At 56.2% G+C, this 16,794-nt stretch overlaps 1 protein-coding gene across 1 annotated transcript in view; it reads left to right on the forward strand.

Annotated features, from left to right (window-relative positions):
- rptor (regulatory associated protein of MTOR, complex 1) overlaps positions 1-16,794 on the forward strand; it is a 204,191-nt gene that overhangs the window by 174,584 nt on the left and 12,813 nt on the right. Inside the window, 4 exon segments of the mRNA XM_064324324.1 lie at positions 6,654-6,759; positions 8,075-8,189; positions 8,703-8,827; positions 11,234-11,335. Of these exon segments, the coding sequence (XP_064180394.1) occupies positions 6,654-6,759; positions 8,075-8,189; positions 8,703-8,827; positions 11,234-11,335 (448 nt within the window).

Here is a 16,794-nt window from a genome sequence, read left to right on the forward strand (position 1 = left end):
TGACGTTGGTGTGTTGGTGACGTTGGTGTGTTGGTGACGTTAGCGTGTTAGTGTGTTGGTGACGTTAGTGTGTTGGTGACGTTAGCGTGTTAGTGTGTTGGTGACGTTAGTGTGTTGGTGACGTTAGGGTGTGGGTGACGTTAGCGTGTTAGTGTGTTGGTGACGTTGGTGTGTTGGTGACGTTGGTGTGTTGGTGACGTTAGTGTGTTGGTGTGTGGGTGACATTAATGTGTTGGTGACGTTAGAGTGTTGGTGACGTTAGTGTGTTGGTGACGTTAGTGTGTTGGTGATGTTAGTGTGTTGGTGACGTTGGTGACGTTAGTGTGTTGTTGATGTTAGTGTGTGTTGGTGACGTTGGAGTGTTGGTGACGTTGGAGTGTTGGTGACGTTGGTGTGTTGGTGACGTTAGTGTGTTGGTGTGTGGGTGACATTAATGTGTTGGTGACGTTAGTGTGTTGTTGATGTTAGTGTGTGTTGGTGACGTTGGAGTGTGGGTGACGTTAGTGTGTTGGTGATGTTAGTGCGTTGGTGACGTTGGTGTGTTGGTGACGTTGGAGTGTTGGTGACGTTGGTGTGTTGGTGACGTTAGTGTGTTGGTGACGTTAGTGTGTTGGTGACGTTGGTGTGTTGGTGACGTTAGTGTGTTGGTGACGTTAGTGTGTTAGTGTGTTGGTGACGTTGGTGTGTTGGTGACGTTGGTGTGTTGGTGACGTTAGTGTGTTAGTGTGTTGGTGACGTTGGTGTGTTGGTGACGTTGGTGTGTTGGTGACGTTAGTGTGTTGGTGACGTTGGTGTGTTGGTGACGTTAGTGTGTTGGTGACGTTAGTGTGTTAGTGTGTTGGTGACGTTGGTGTGTTGGTGACGTTGGTGTGTTGGTGACGTTGGTGTGTTGGTGACGTTGGTGTGTTGGTGACGTTAGCGTGTTAGTGTGTTGGTGACGTTAGGGTGTGGGTGACGTTAGAGTGTTGGTGACGTTGGAGTGTGGGTGACGTTGGTGTGTTGGTGACGTTGGAGTGTGGGTGACGTTGGTGTGTTGGTGACGTTAGAGTGTTGGTGACGTTAGGGTGTGGGTGACGTTAGTGTGTTGGTGACGTTGGTGTATGTGTGTGACGTTGGTGTGTGGGTGACGTTGGTCTGTGTGTGATGTTGGTGTGTGGGTGACGTTGGAGTGTGGGTGACGTTGGTGTGTTGGTGACGTTAGAGTGTTGGTGACGTTAGGGTGTGGGTGACGTTAGTGTGTTGGTGACGTTGGTGTGTTGGTGACGTTAGAGTGTTGGTGATGTTAGTGTGTTTGTGACGTTGGTGTGTTGGTGACGTTAGTGTATGTGTGTGATGTTGGTGTGTGGGTGATGTTGGAGTGTTGGTGACGTTAGTGTGTTGGTGATGTTGGTGACGTTGGTGTGTTGGTGACGTTGGTGTGTGTGTGATGTTGGTGTGTGTGTGATGTTGGTGTGTGTGTGATGTTGGTGTGTGGGTGACGTTGGTGTGTTGGTGACGTTGGTTCGTTGGTGACGTTAGTGTGTGTGTGACGTTGGTGTGTTGGTGATGTTGGAGTGTTGGTGATGTTGGTGTGTTGGTGATGCCGGTCTGTGTGCAGGAGCTGAGCTGGACTGTGGCAGTACTGCAGGGCTGTGTATTAAAGGCTGTTTCCCTGAGTTACTGACAGCTCATGCACCTGCAGGCTCTCATCCTGTTTCAAAGCAGCGCCTGCGTGCCCCATCATGGCCTGTATGCTGTTCTGATTGTGTGTGTGCGTGTGTCTGTGTGTGTGTGTGTGTGTGTGTGCGTGCGTGCGTGTGTGTGTGTGTGTGTGTGTGTGTGTGTGCGTGTGTGTGTGTGTATCTGTGTGTGTGTGTGTGTGTGTGCGTCGTGCGCTGCGGTGCGCTGCGTGCGCGTGTGTGTGTGTGTGTGCGCGTGTGTGTTGTGTGTGTGTGTGTGTGTGTGTGTGGTGTGTGGTGTGTGTGTGTGTGTGTGCGTGTGTGTGTGGTCTGTGCGTGTGTGTGTGGTGTGTGTGTGTTTATGTGCGTGTGTGCGTATGTGTGTGTGTGTGTGTGTGTGTGTGTGTGTGTGTGTGCGTGTGTGTGTGTGTATGTGCGTGTGTGTGTGCGTGTGTGTGTGTGTGTGTGTGCGTGTGTGTGTGTGCGTAGTGCGTGCGTGTGTCTGGCTCACTCATGCTGATCTCCACACAGCTCCCCCAGCCTCCCTCAGGACCGCAGACCTGCAGAATCAGTGGCTCTGTTCTGGGGGCCGAGCCGCGGCGTGGCCGCCCTCCGGCTGTATATCCTCTCTAATTGGCACCTAGTGGCGATTATTAATAATGCAGCGCTCGGGGTCCCCGTGGTTACGGCTGCTAAACTCGGTCCCTGTTACGGTGAAATATTGAAAGTGTTAAGACTGCCTTCTGCAATTCAGGTGCGGGCTTCGGGGTCCGGGGCTCCATCGAGTAAACAGAGTCTCTTAGTATCAGGGAGCGCCGTACACGTGTTCTCCCGGTTCGTCACGCAGACGGGGGGGTGTGGGCGCCGCGGGGGGGGGGGAGGGAAGGGGGGGGAGGGGGGTGCCGCTGCCACACTCTTATTTTCTTATTTGGCAGCGAGAGATCAGAGTGAGCTCTCCTTCCCCCGCTCTCTGTCTTCCCCCTGTGTGGGAATGTGACAGCGAGCATCTTGTGTTTTCCCTCTATTTAAAGCCCGCTCCATCCGTCACCGTGGCAGCCACACCGGGAGGCGGTTGGTTCTAATTGGGGCTGAGGTTTGTCAGACGAAGGCTTCTCCTGGGGGGGGTGGGGGGGTAGGGGGGGGTTTCCGGAACGGAGCGGAGTCTCTTATAACTCTCACTTTTTCCTAAATCTGCAGCGGGGTAAATTTGTTTGGAGGGGAGCGCTGAGAAGCCCATTAAAGTTGCTTGCCAGGAGGAATGTCCTCCACGGCTTTGGACGTGGGCCCCTTTGGCGAAGGCCCCCGTGGACGGTCGGCTACGCTCCGCCTGCACAGATTTAATAAGCGGCGTGTCCTGCCCCTGCCTGCTCGCGAAAGCTGTCAGTTCAGCGCGGTCTGTAGCTCCTGCAGCGCGGGTAGCGAGGCCAGCCAGAAGAGTGTGACCCCCCCTAAAGGACATGGTCATGTGACCTGGGAGAGCCCTTCTCTCTGCTGCTCTGCTGTCTCACAGCTCAAACTTAATGTTAAGTAACAGGTTTTCACCTGTCTTTGCGGATGGAAAGAACATCGGTAGAGCTGGCTTTGTCCAGGCGGATCTGCCACTGGAACGGGGAAGTAGAAAAAAGAACGTGGTGGGTGACGTATCAGTGTGCGATGTTTTTACGGCCCTCCTCAAACTGCGAGCCTCACGATGGAGCTGCTCTCCAGTCCTGTCCAGGCCCCTCAGACTGCGAGCCTCACGATGGAGCTGCTCTCCAGTCCTGTCCAGGCCCCTCAGACTGCGAGCCTCACGATGGAGCTGCTCTCCAGTCCTGTCCAGGCCTCAGACTGCGAGCCTCACGATGGAGCTGCTCTCCAGTCCTGTCCAGGCCTCAGACTGCGAGCCTCACGATGGAGCTGCTCTCCAGTCCTGTCCAGGCCTCAGACTGCGAGCCTCACGATGGAGCTGCTCTCCAGTCCTGTCCAGGCCTCAGACTGCGAGCCTCACGATGGAGCTGCTCTCCAGTCCTGTCCAGGCCTCAGACTGCGAGCCTCACGATGGAGCTGCTCTCCAGTCCTGTCCAGGCCCCTCAGACTGCGAGCCTCACGATGGAGCTGCTCTCCAGTCCTGTCCAGGCCCCTCAGACTGCGAGCCTCCTGATGGAGCTGCCCTCCCGTCCTGTCCAGGCCCCTCAGACTGCGAGCTTCACGATGGAGCTGCTCTCCAGTCCTGTCCAGGCCCTCAGACTGCGAGCCTCCTGATGGAGCTGCTCTCCAGTCCTGTCCAGGCCCCTCAGACTGCGAGCCTCACGATGGAGCTGCTCTCCAGTCCTGTCCAGGCCCCTCAGACTGCGAGCCTCCTGATGGAGCTGCTCTCCAGTCCTGTCCAGGCCTCAGACTGCGAGCCTCCTGATGGAGCTGCTCTCCAGTCCTGTCCAGGCCCCTCAGACTGCGAGCCTCACGATGGAGCTGCTCTCCAGTCCTGTCCAGGCCCCTCTGACTGCGGGCCTCCTGATGGAGCTGCTCTCCAGTCCTCTCCAGGCCCCTCTCTCTCTCTCTCTCTCCCTGGACTCCGCAGCGGGACCGCGGCTCGCTCTTTGCTGCGGGACGTCGGAGCGGCGAGCACGGCGGGGGGGAGATTTACGGCGGCGGCTCCCCCCCGTTCCGCCATGGCTCCCCCCGTACCATCGCTCACTCGGGCGCGGGTCAGCGGCGGGGCTGTGGGCCGCGGTGTGTAGCGCGTAACTGCCTGACGCGCTGACTGCAGCCAGCCCCTGGGCTCACGATGACGCTCCTCCATTACCCGCCGCTCGGCCCCGGAGCGGCCGGCCGGCCGTTAAACTGCGTGATCGATCGCCCCTGGCCCCGGCCCCGCCGTCTTATTCTACAGCTCATAACAACAGGGCGCGTGAGTGAGTACCCAATCCTCGCCACCCCACCCCAGCCCCCACTCCTACCCCCCCAACGCTCACATTTCCTCGCTCCCCTCTCTCTCTCTCTCTCTCTCTCTTTTTCTCTCGGTCTCCAGTCTCCACTGTGACCATCATCATCATCATCATCACTTCCTGTGTGTGGTTGTGACTCCCCGTGAGCGCTCGCTGATTGAGGGGGCATGTGTGCCCGCACGCGGCGGGGCTGAAGTGCTTAGCATGCAGGGTCCGCACGCCCCCCCCCCACCCCCCATCCCAGCCTGGAAATGTGCTTAATCAGCGCAGGCTGTGTCGGTGGGTGGGGGGGGCGGTGAGCGGGGCTCCATTAGAGTCCATTACGGTGATCCTCATGTTATTACCAGGCCTGCCGATAATGCTAATGCGCCAGGCAATAACGCAACCCCCTCCCCTCTACCCCCCGCCCCCCCCGCCCCCCCCTGCAGCCCGCGGATGCGCACACACACACACACACACACACACCACACACCATCATTATTCTAGGCTTTAAGGGGCCGTTGAGTTTAACGAGGCTGTCTCGCGTGGTGCACCCCCACCCCCCGCCCCCGCCCCCCCCCGCCATCAATCAGCCCGGCCGCGGAGCCGCCTGGAAAGCAGCCGTAAAGCAGACGCGCTCCAGGTTCGAGGCGAGGGGCTGCCGGGGTCATAAACACTGGCTGAGTTACTGCCTCCTGCGCGCGGGGGACTCCTGCTGCAGGTAGCGCGTTCACACACACACACACACACATACACACACGCACACGCACACACACAAACGCACACACACACATACACACACACACACGCACACACACACACACACACAACCAGATACTCCTACACGGGTATGTTCAGCCCTTCAGTTTCATGCAGAAGACTGCAGTTCCTCTCTCTCTCCCACCCCCGTGTGAAGCTGTGTGCTTGGTGAAGCTGGGTGAGCCCAGCCCCCCCCCCCCCCCAAAGGCTCCTAGGGGCTAGGGGGGCTACAGGAGAAGCTGTCGGTTGGTACTAATCAGCTGGAGTGGCGGTTTCTCACATGAAGTTGTGGGGGGGAAATCCTTGGTTGAGAAACGGTGCTGTGTGCTTCATTATGGGAGGGGCTTTGAGCAGAGGAGCTGAGAGGAGCAGCAGCAGTGAGCTGGTCTTCCATGGGAGGGCCTTCCCCAGCAGTGTAGCTGGCCTTCCACAGGAGGACCTTCCCCAGCAGTGAGCTGGCCTTCCACGGGAGGGCCTTCCCTTGCAGTGAGCTGGCCTTTCACAGGAGGGCCTTCCCTAGCAGTGTAGCTGGCCTTCCGCAGGAGGGCCTTCCCTAGCAGTGTAGCTGGCCTTCCACAGGAGGACCTTCCCCAGCAGTGTAGCTGGCCTTCCACAGGAGGACCTTCCCCAGCAGTGTAGCTGGCCTTCCACAGGAGGACCTTCCCCAGCAGTGTAGCTGGCCTTCCACAGGAGGGCCTTCCCCAGCAGTGTTGCTGGTCTTCCATGGGAGGACCTTCCCCAGCAGTGTAGCTGGCCTTCCACAGGAGGACCTTCCCCAGCAGTGTAGCTGGCGTTTGCGTGTGTGTGTGTGCGTGCACGTGCGTGTGTGCAATGTGTGCGTTTGTGTGGTATTTATATGAACTAGGCTGGGCGCGTGTGTCTGCATGTCTGCGTCTGTCTGAATGCCTGCTAAATAAAACACTGTTAAATGCAGCGATGTGATGTTTTAACACTGAAGTCTAAGGTTAGCGAGTGTGCTTCTGTGTATCTGTCTAACGTACAATACAGTAATAGAGACAATAATAATTACTGTCACCAAAGCTAATGTTCTTTTGTGCCTTCGTGTATTCGCTGTGATCACACAATGTGTGTGTGCGTGTGTGTGTGTGTGTGTGCGTGCGTGTGTGGGGGGGATGGAGTCATGTTCTGCATTAAGTGGAAGGTTGGTTTTAGATGAAGATACGCTGGGTAATAAGGAGCCGTGAAGTCTGAGGTACATTATGTTTCCATACGCACGCGTGCTGCATGCAGAGCAGCGGCCTGATTCGATTTGGCCCCTCCCCTTTCTCTTCTCCCCCGTTTCTCCCCCCTTTCTCCCGCTCCTCCCTCCCAGATCCCGGAGGAGCACGATGTGGAGAGCCAGGTGCGCAAGGAGAGGGAGTGGAGGTTCCTGCGGAACGCACGCGTCCGGAGGCAGAGCCAGCACATCACTCAGAGAGGTGAGGAGGGAGGGAGGGAGAGAGAGAGGGAGAGAGGGAGGGAGGGGGAGGGAGAGGAGGGAGAGAGAGGGAGGGAGGGAGAGGGGGAGAGGGGAGGGAGGGAGGAGGGAGGAAGAGGGGGAGGGAGGGAGGGAGGGAGGAAGAGAGGGAGAGAGGGAGGGAGGGGAGGGAGGGAGGAGGAGAGAGGGGAGGGAGGGAGAGGGGGAGAGAGGGAGAGGGAGGGAAAGAGGGGGAGGGAGGGAGGGAGGGAGGGAGGGAGGGAGGAAGAGAGGGAGGGAGGGATGGAGGGAGAAGAGAGGGAGGGAGGGATGGAGAGAGGGAGAGAGAGAGAGGGATGGAGGGAGAGAGGAGAGACGTAGGAATGTTGTCAGAGCGGGTTGTAGACTTGGTCATTTGGAAGCTGAAGCAGCCCCTCATAGCCCCCCCCCCCCCCCCCCGCTGAGCTCGTGTGACGCCTGTGGCGGGACCTCTGTGAATCAGGGCTCTTTAAAGTCCAGGGGCTCTGAAGTTCCCCCCTCCCATGATGAAGTCAGCATGGCGTTCAAACGGAATGGCTGAGCTCCCACACCCCCGCCCCCCCCCCCCCCCCACCCGTCAGCCCCGCTCCTGCCCAGCCTGGTGCGTCAGAACCCCTCCCCTGTCTCCCCTCCCTCCCTCTCTCCCTCCCTCCCCCACACCCCTCCACTCTCTCTCCTCCCTCCCCCACATCCCCTCCCCTCTCTCCACTCCCTCCCCCCACACCCCCGTCCCCTCCTCTCCCCTCCCTCCCCCCACACCCCCTCCCCTCTCTCCCCTCCCTCCCCCACATCCCCTCCCCTCTCTCCCCTCCCTCCCTCCCTCCCTCACAGAGCTGAGCGCTGAGAACGTCCTGCGGTAGGGCGGGGCGGGGCGGGGCGGGGCTGGGCTGCGGTGTGGGAGGCACTCAAACAGGCTTTAAAAGCGGATCAGAGAGGACGTGCGCTGCTCATCGCCCTGCCCCTGATGGGCCCTCGCCACCCCCCACGCCACCCCCCCCCCCCTTCTCGATGGTGAATGCAGAGAATGTTTTTCTCCCTGGCTTTGAGAAGCGGAGGTCGGGTCTTTCTTCCGTTAGTCGTGAGCTCCTCGCGTTTGTTCCGGAGCACAGGAATGCGAGCACTGCAGCCCGGAAGCCAAGGTCCCTCACTTCCCCTTGGACTGGCGCGGTGTGCGGTGCAGACCCAGACATGCCGCACGCCCCCGCACCCTGTGTGTGGGAGGGGCCTTTGTGCTGGACGGCATAAAGACACCTTCCCTTCCCGCTGCCCCCCGCCCCCGTCTGCTCCTCTTTCCGTAGGCGTGACCCGTCTGGACGACCAGATCTTCATCAACCGAAACCCGGGCGTGCCCTCGGTGGTCAAGTTCCACCCCTTCAACCCCTGCATCGCCGTGGCAGACAAGGACAGCATCTGGTGAACCAGCCGCCGACCACTAACTCTCACACACACACACATACACACTCACACACTCACACACACACTGCACACACACACACACACACACACACACATGCACACACACACACACACACACACTGCACATGCACACACACGCACACTCACACACTGCACATGCACACACACTCAGACACTCAGAAACAGACACACACACACTCAGCTCTCACACACACTCACACACACATACACACACACAGACGCTCACACACACACACACTCGTGTGCATGCATTCTGGGGGTTCAGGCCTGCTTTTATTGCTCTTTTTCTGCTCCTGTCTGAAGCGTCTTTGCGACGGTTCTCTGTAAAAAATCGCTGTACGAATAAAATGGATGATATTTTTTGATTTGGCGCGGGCAGTGCCCTCTGCTGGAAGGCTGTACAGTCCTCCTAACCTGTCGCTCAGACCCAGTGGCCTTGCCCCCCCTGCTCCTGGTAACTGAGAGATGTGTCTGCTGTGCCCCCCCCAGCTTCTGGGACTGGGAGAAGTCGGAGAGGCTGGACTACTTCTACAACGGCAACCCGCGCTACACCCGCATCACGGCCATGGAGTACCTGAACGGACACGACTGCTCGCTGCTGCTCACCGCCACCGGTCAGTCCCGCTGTCGCCTAGCGACGGAGCAGCCTCGCTGCTGCTCACCGCCACCGGTCAGTCCCGCCGTCGCCTAGCGACGGAGCAGCCTCACTGCTGTTCACCGCCACCGGTCAGTCCCGCCGTCGCCTAGCGACGGAGCAGCCTCACTGCTGCTCACCGCCACCTGTCAGTCCCGCTGTCGCCTAGCGACGGAGCAGCGGCACACACCGCTGCCCAGGCGCGTGAATGACGTCACACACACACACACACACACACGGGGAAGGGTCCCCGTAGTATTCATATGGGTTCACCCCGATTTTCATTCATTTATTTATTTTATTTTTTTCTGTGCTTTAATTAATTTGTACACTCACAGAACTTACTTGGCGGTTGCACGCGGACCTGGGTCAACTGCGTATTTGTTTTGGATTCAAATAGTTTTCTACGCTCTACTGATCTTGTCTGGTGTATTGGAACCAATGAAATACTCCCAAAAAGTGCAAACCCCGCCTTCTGGTCATAATTGGCAGGCTCAGTTACTCCAGGCAAGATCAATAGAGCACAGAAAAGAATTTGAATCCAAAACAAATACATTATTTGACCCAGGTCTGATTGCATGCCCTGTGCAATTTCCTGTATTTTTCTGTATATTTATTTTCTTTCATTTTCTTTCACGAAGCAAGTGAAGTCGATGCTGTAGAAGGTGGAATCAGCTGAAATGTTTACATGTTTTTTGTCAGCTGTATGGTACTGTTACCCTTTTCAGCGATTTATTCTCTGTTTTTATTGTTCTGTTACTCTAGATTTTGGCCAGGCCTTTTATTTATTTTCTTTTTCTTCTGCCATTTTTTTATGGTATGTTTTTTTTGTTCTGTCTTCAGCAAACCTTGTTCAGCAGCACTGGGTGTCTGTTTGTGATGGGCCGCTCATACAGAATAAAAACCCAAAGGCTGTCTGTGTTGGAGTGTGTGAGCTGTACACACAGGTCATGCCCTTTGACCTCGGTGGACCTCACAGACTCCTCTGGGGTTCTTATAATGGACTAACCTCCCTGTTCATGACCTTGAGACATCTCTGCTCCCACTGAAGTGGCCGAAGGACATGATCTGTAAAATGGCATCAGAAACTCCTAAAGTACGGAAATCCAGAGGCCTGCAGGAGAGCAGGACCTTACTGTCTGGTTTCTACAGAGTCCTCATTGATTAATCTCTAGGGACATGTAGCTGTAGCAGACCTGCAAATGTGGTCCCCACTCAAGTGCCTGTGCAGTCTGTAGAGTGGTGTGCAGAGTCCTGTGCAGTTGTAGAGTGGCCTGGCAGTGTCCCTGTGCAGTTGTAGAGTGCCTGTGCAGTGTCCCTGTCAGTTTGTAGAGTGGCCTGTCAGTGCCCTGTGCAGTGTGTAGAGTGGCCTGTGCAGTGCCCCTCAGTGTTAGGTCTCCGTCAGAGTCCCTGTGCATTAGAGGGCCTGTGCAGTGTCCCTGTGCAGTTTGTAGAGTGGCCTGTGCAGTGCCCCTGTGCAGTTTGTAGAGTGGCCTGTGCAGTGCCCCTGTGCAGTTTGTAGAGTGGCCTGTGCAGTGCCCCTGTGCAGTGTGTAGAGTGGCCTGTGCAGTGTCCCTGTGCAGTGTGTAGAGTGGCCGTGCTGTCTTGCAGTGTGACGTGGCCTGCAGTGCCCTGTCAGTTGTAGAGTGGCCTGGTCCTGCAGTGTAAGGTGCAGTGTCCCTGCTGGCAAGTGCTGTGAGTGTCCTGTGAGTTGTCAGTGAGCCTTCAGTGCTGTGCAGTGTGTAGAGTACGTGCGCCTGTGCATGTAGAGTGTTGCAGTCCCCTGTGCAGTGTGTAGAGTGGCCTGTGCAGTGTCCCTGTGCAGTGTGTGGAGTGGCCTGTTGGATGTTGACCTCCATTTTTCTACTCCTGGTACACAGGCTGCCTCTATATTTAACAGTCTGGGTTTTTTAAAATACTGAACAGCCTTGTGATTAAATGCCCGATGTCCTCAGCGGTCTGTAGTGAGTGAGTCACCCGATGCAGCTCTCCCTGGCTCCCGTGATGAATAGTGTGTGAGGGTAGGTCGTGAGGAGGGTTCTGCAGGTTACGGGACTCTGGGGCCCCTTTGGAGGCCGGCCCTGCGCACAGAGGAGTCGCACGGGCCTGACGGGAGGTGAAGGCGACTGCCTAGAGAAAGCCGTCGTGTCGCGCGACTTCCCTTTCCACTCTACAGATCGGACTGCTTCTCCCTGTCGCTTGTGTTCAGCGTCGTTCGCTGTGCCATGTTTTTTAAAAAATTATTTAAAAAAACAACAGTTGTCCTGTGTTTATGTTGCGCTGCGGAAATGTTCTCCGTCTGAATGAATCGGTCTGGATGTGGGCGGGGCCTAACAGAGTGGGCGGGGGCTAACGGAGTGGGCGTGGCCTCCTCTCTCCTCCACAGACGACGGCGCTCTGCGGATCTGGAAGAATTTCGCCGATCAGAGGAACCCTGAGATGGTGACGGCCTGGCAGGGCCTCTCAGACATGCTGCCCACCACGCGAGGTGACTTCAGCCCCGCCCCCGGCCCCGCCCCCGCCTCCAGCCCCGCCCTCAATCCCGGCCCCGCCTCTCCATCTCTCCACCTCCCCTCCCATCTCTCACCCCCACTCTCTACCTTCCCTCCCCCTTTCCACCTCGACTCCTCTCTCCACCTCTCCACCCCCTCCCCCACTCTCCACCTCCCTCCTCTTCCACCCCACCCCCACCCCCACCTCTACCTTCCTCCCTCCTCCACTCGACTCCTCTCCCACCTCCCCCCCTCCCCACTCTCTACTCTCCCTCCCTTTCCACTCCATCTCTCTCTACATCTCTAATCCCGCCCCCGCCCTCACCCCCTCGCTCCATCTCCCCGTCCCCCTCTCCACCTCCCTCCCCCTCCACTTCCCCTCCTCTCTCCACCTATCCACCCCCACCCCCACTCTCCACCTCCCCACCCCCCTTTTCACCTCCCCTCTCTCTCCTCCTCCACTTCCCCTCCTCTCTCCACCCCCTCTCCCTCTCCCCTATCCACCCCACTCTCCACCTCCCCACCCCCTTTTCACCTCCTCCCCTCTCTCACCTCCCTCCCTCTCCCTTCCCCTCCACCTCCCTCCCTCTTCCTCCCCCCTCTCCTCCTCCCCTCCCCTCTCTCACACGGTTAATGGCCTTTTCTCCCAGATATCAGCAGATAAAGAAGAGGAGTAGATCGTGTTAAAGATGGTGTCACTCCCGACAGGTGTATTAATGACTCCGGAAAACACTTAGCAGTTTCGCTTTTTTTTGTTTTTTTGTTGGCGCTTTTGTGTGTGTGTGTGTGTGTGTGCATGCATGCGCATTCGTGCGTTTTCTACCAATGGTGACCTTGCATGTATCATTTTCTCCTTTGATTGCTGTGAGAAGTTCAGAAACTGTGGAGTTTGTTGCTCAGGATGCCAGAAGTGCATCGTGGGTCAGAGGTCAACTGAAGCCTGGTAATGGAGTCGGTAAGGGGGGGTTACTGTGATTGGCTGGAGCGCGGAAGGCTTCAGGCCAGATCAGGGCCGGATAGCCAAGCCAATGAGTGTCCTTTGTTGGGATCCACATGTCAATGGAACCTACTGTGACTCCGCCCCTTTATCAATCTGGGTTATCTGTCATCCCCACGGGAAAAAAAAAAACCTTTTTATCTGAAAGGGCACCTGACCAGTTCGCTACCGTGGTATGATGCGCTGTCAAAGTGGAGTTTCGACTTCCTAAGAACTGTCGTGTTACTGGCAAGGTACTACCTGCTTGCTTCGGTAAACCACTGTATAGATTACTGGTGCGAGGCAGGAGTTGTGTAAGTCGCTCTGGATAAGAGCGTCTGCTAAATGCCTGTAATGTAATGTAATGTAATGACCCAGTTCCACGCCATATCCGTGTTCCTGATGTTCTGCAGCCAATATGGAGCATTTCAGAACTTTAAAATGTCGCTGATTACGTCAAAGCAGCCTCCTGCTCGGTTCGGTGACGCTGTATTTAATTAACGGGCCGGGCCAGGGCATGTTTTTTTAACGAGAGAGAAAAATCGTCGATGTGCGCCCCGTCCGATGTTGTTCCTGTCTGCGGAGGAGCTGTGCTGGAGCCTTGCAGCCGGAGGTTTGGCACGCCCGAGCAGCAGTTCCCCCGTCTGCCAGGGGCTGGGTGGGGGGGCGGGGGGGGAGCGCTGAGAGGGGTAGTCTGGGTGGTGGGGGGGGGGCACCAGGAAGAGTCAGTGCCAGACCGTGGGGGTTCGCCGCCAGCTGATGTTAGCAAGGTGTCGAAAAGTACCGGCTGGTCTTGGGAATTCACGGAGAGCGTCTACGTCAAGTCACAGGCACGCACAAAACAGACACGCACACACACACACACACACACACACACACACACACGCACGCAGTACACACACAGGCCTCAGACACACACTCTGCACCTCGGGGGCTAGCAGCCCTCCCTGTCATTCGGCCAGAACGGCCTTCCAGAGCATCACCCTAACCGCTTGCCCGGTGTTGTTTTTGTTTGAGTTCGCTTTTTCAAAACCTTTTATAAGTGTCAGCTCAGTTTTTTTTTTTTTTTTTTTTGTTTTTGCTTTTTTTAGGGAGGGGGGGGGGGGGGGGGGAGTTTCGCTTGTTTGCTCGTCTCTCCTCGAGACTCACGGACCGGATGCACTGTTTCCCCGCTGCGTAGTCATCTCGTTTGAGCCGCTCCTCTCCGTCAGTACGTGTGCTGAGCTTCCCGCCCTCTTCAACCAGCAGACAGGTCCAGATGTTTGCGTTTCCTTCTGGGCTGATTGATGATTCTGATTGGTTGCCTTGAAGGGGGTGGAGAGGGTAGGCAAAAAATAAAAAATAAAATAAAAAAAAACCCGTAGAACTCTGTGAGGAGTCACAGTGGAATTCGTTGTGGAACCTGGTCCCAAACGGGTCCCAGAACGGGTCCCAAAATGGGGACAGCCTGACGCTCGAGGGCACTGTGCTCGGCCGCTGGGCTCTGATTGGTGGAATTGCATGCTGGGAAACGTGCAGCCGTGTTCCTGCTCTGCTGAGTGCCCTGAGGGGTTCCCCGCTAACAGGTCGGTGTCTCTTCTGGCTGATGTACTGACCCCGCCCCCTTTCTAGCAAGCCCCTCCCCCTCAAACCCCGGTGTGCTCCTCCTCTCGCAGGTCTGGCCAGAAGGGTCTCGATCTATCTTGACAGGAGTAAGCAGGGAGGTGAGTGCTTCCGTCTCTCTCACTCTCTCTGTATCCCTCTCTCTCTCTCTCTCTCTCTCTCTCTCTCTCTCTCTCTCTCACTCTCTTTCTCTCTGTATCCCCCTCTCTCTCGTCTCTCTTCTCTCCCTCTCTCTCTCTTTCTCTCTCTCCATTCCCTCTCTCTCTCTCTCTCTCTGTACTCCCTCTTCCTTTCTCTCTCTCTGTCTCTTCATACCTCTCTCTCTCTCTCGTTCCTCTCTCTCTCTTTCTCGTTTCTTCCTATGTATCCTCAACTCCCTCCCTCCCACCTCTCCACTTCCACCTGTTCTCACTCATTCTACTTTCAAAGCCCCCTCCACATGATTCTCCTCTGCCAAACCTAAGTCTCTGCCATTTTTTCTCCCCCCCCCTCCGCCCCACCCCAGTCTGTCCTCTGTCCCGACATCCACCCCACCCTCTGTTTTGGGCTTGTGTCTTTTGTTCTGGCTGTATTTATGACTTTGTTGCTTGCTTGCTGAAGGAGGGCTTCCTGTCTTCCTGGGGTGTGGCAGCTCACACACAGAAATAGGTGCAGTTAAAAATCCCCAGCAACTCTCTCTGAAAAACAGCATAAATTCTGGCGGAAAAACAAAAGCATGCGTTTAAATACCTTGTTTTTCATATCACGGGTTTGTGGGAACTGAGTCAGTCCTTTTAAAAGCGCATGTTTTGTCTAACATAAAAATAATCTAAATGGTCTATTTCCGTGGTCAGGTTAGTCATCTTGCTGCAGTCTCTAGGGGTGGTAATGGATGAATTAAAGCTTCAGCTCAGAGATTGTTTTTGGGAAATGTAGCCAGCGCACGTCTTGGGTCGTCTCAGATTCGCGGTGTGGCTCATGGAGTCGGTGCAGGATGGCTGTGCTGCTGCTGGGGCTTTGGGTCAGGCCCTGTAGTCTGGTTTTGGGTCAGGCTCTGTAGACTGGTTCTGGGTCAGGCCCTGTAGACTGGTTCTGGGTTAGGCCCTGTAGTCTGGTTTTGGGTCAGGCCCTGTAGTAGTCTGGTTTTGGGTCAGGCCCTGTAGACTGGTTTTGGGTCAGGCTCTGTAGACTGGTTTTGGGTCAGGCCCTGTAGACTGGTTTTGGGTCAGTCTCTGTAGACCAGTTTTGGGTCAGGCCCTGTAGACTGGTTTTGGGTCAGGCTCTGTAGCCTGGTTTTGGGTCAGTCACTGTAGTAGACTGGTTCTGGGTCAGGCTCTGTAGACTGGTTCTGGGTCAGGCCCTGTAGACTGGTTTTGGGTCAGGCCCTGTAGACTGGATCTGGGTCAGGCTCTGTAGACTGGTTTTGGGTCAGGCCCTGTAGACTGGTTCTGGGTCAGTCTCTGTAGACTGGTTTTGGGTCAGGCCCTGTAGACTGGTTCTGGGTCAATCTCTGTAGACTGGTTTTGGGTCAGGCCCTGTAGACTGGTTCTGGGTCAGGCTCTGTAGTAGACTGGTTTTGGGTCAGGCCCTGTAGACTGGTTTTGGGTCAGGCCCTGTAGACTGGTTCTGGGTCAGGCCCTGTAGACGGTTTGGTCAGCCCTGGTTGTTTGGGTCAGGCCCTGTAGACTGGTTTTGGGTCAGGCCCTGTAGACTGGTTTTGGGTCAGGCCCTGTAGACTGGTTCTGGGTCAGGCTCTGTAGACTGGTTTTGGGTCAGGCTCTGTAGACTGGTTCTGGGTCAGGCCCTGTAGACTGGTTTTGGGTCAGGCCCTGTAGACTGGTTTTGGGTCAGCCTGTAGCTGGTCTGGTCGCTGTAGACTGGTTTTGGGTCAGGCCCTGTAGCTGGTTTTGGGTCAGGCCTGTAGACTGGTTTTGGGTCAGGCCCTGTAGTAACTGGTTTGGGTCAGGCCTGTAGACTGGTTTTGGGTCAGGCCCTGTAGACTGGTTCTGGGTCAGTCTCTGTAGTAGACTGGTTTTGGGTCAGTCACTGTAGACTGGTTCTGGGTGAGGCTCTGTAGACTGGTTTTGGGTCAGGCCCTGTAGACTGGTTTTGGGTCAGGCCCTGTAGACTGGTTTTGGGTCAGGCCCTGTAGACTGGTTCTGGGTCAGTCTCTGTAGTAGACTGGTTTTGGGTCAGTCACTGTAGACTGGTTCTGGGTGAGGCTCTGTAGACTGGCTTTGGGTCAGGCCCTGTAGACTGGTTCTGGGTCAGTCTCTGTAGTAGACTGGTTTTGGGTCAGTCACTGTAGACTGGTTCTGGGTGAGGCTCTGTAGACTGGCTTTGGGTGGGTAAGCATGGCTGACTGGGAGGAGTAGGGTGTCGCCTCTCCAGAGCGGCTCAGCCTCTCCCGCATCTCCATTAGTATGCAAAGTGTGTTGGAGAAGAAAGCAGGACTTAGCTGTTTATTTTCTGCCTGTTTGGGAATTGTGTGCACTGAACTAATTACACACTGCAGAATTATCATTAGTGTTTGTTCAGTGTGGGAGCGCACATCAGCCTCCTGATCTCAAGCAAACCTCCCCGTCTACGCCGATGGAGCACAGACCTAATTAAGATGTTTCTTAAGTTCCTGTTTATTGCGGATCTTTGGGGGTCTTTCCCCCATTACTCTCAGTTTTGTTTTTGCTTAGCGGCTAAGAAGGTGGTGTCGTTCCCCGCTCAGTGGAAGTAGCAGAAGTAGGACAGCTGTGTCCTGATTGGCTCAGGGGCCGTCGCTGGGAAACGCGTGTCCTGCTCTAGATAGTCTGGCCACTCGTGAGCTGGACCGGGGGGGGGCGATTCGCGGACCGGACCCAGGACCGTCACCGGGACCCGCACCAGTCCTGCGCGTTTCTCCAT

The sequence above is a fragment of the Anguilla rostrata genome, chromosome 2, assembly GCF_018555375.3.
Source record: "Anguilla rostrata isolate EN2019 chromosome 2, ASM1855537v3, whole genome shotgun sequence".
Classification (NCBI taxonomy): Eukaryota; Metazoa; Chordata; class Actinopteri; order Anguilliformes; family Anguillidae; genus Anguilla; species Anguilla rostrata.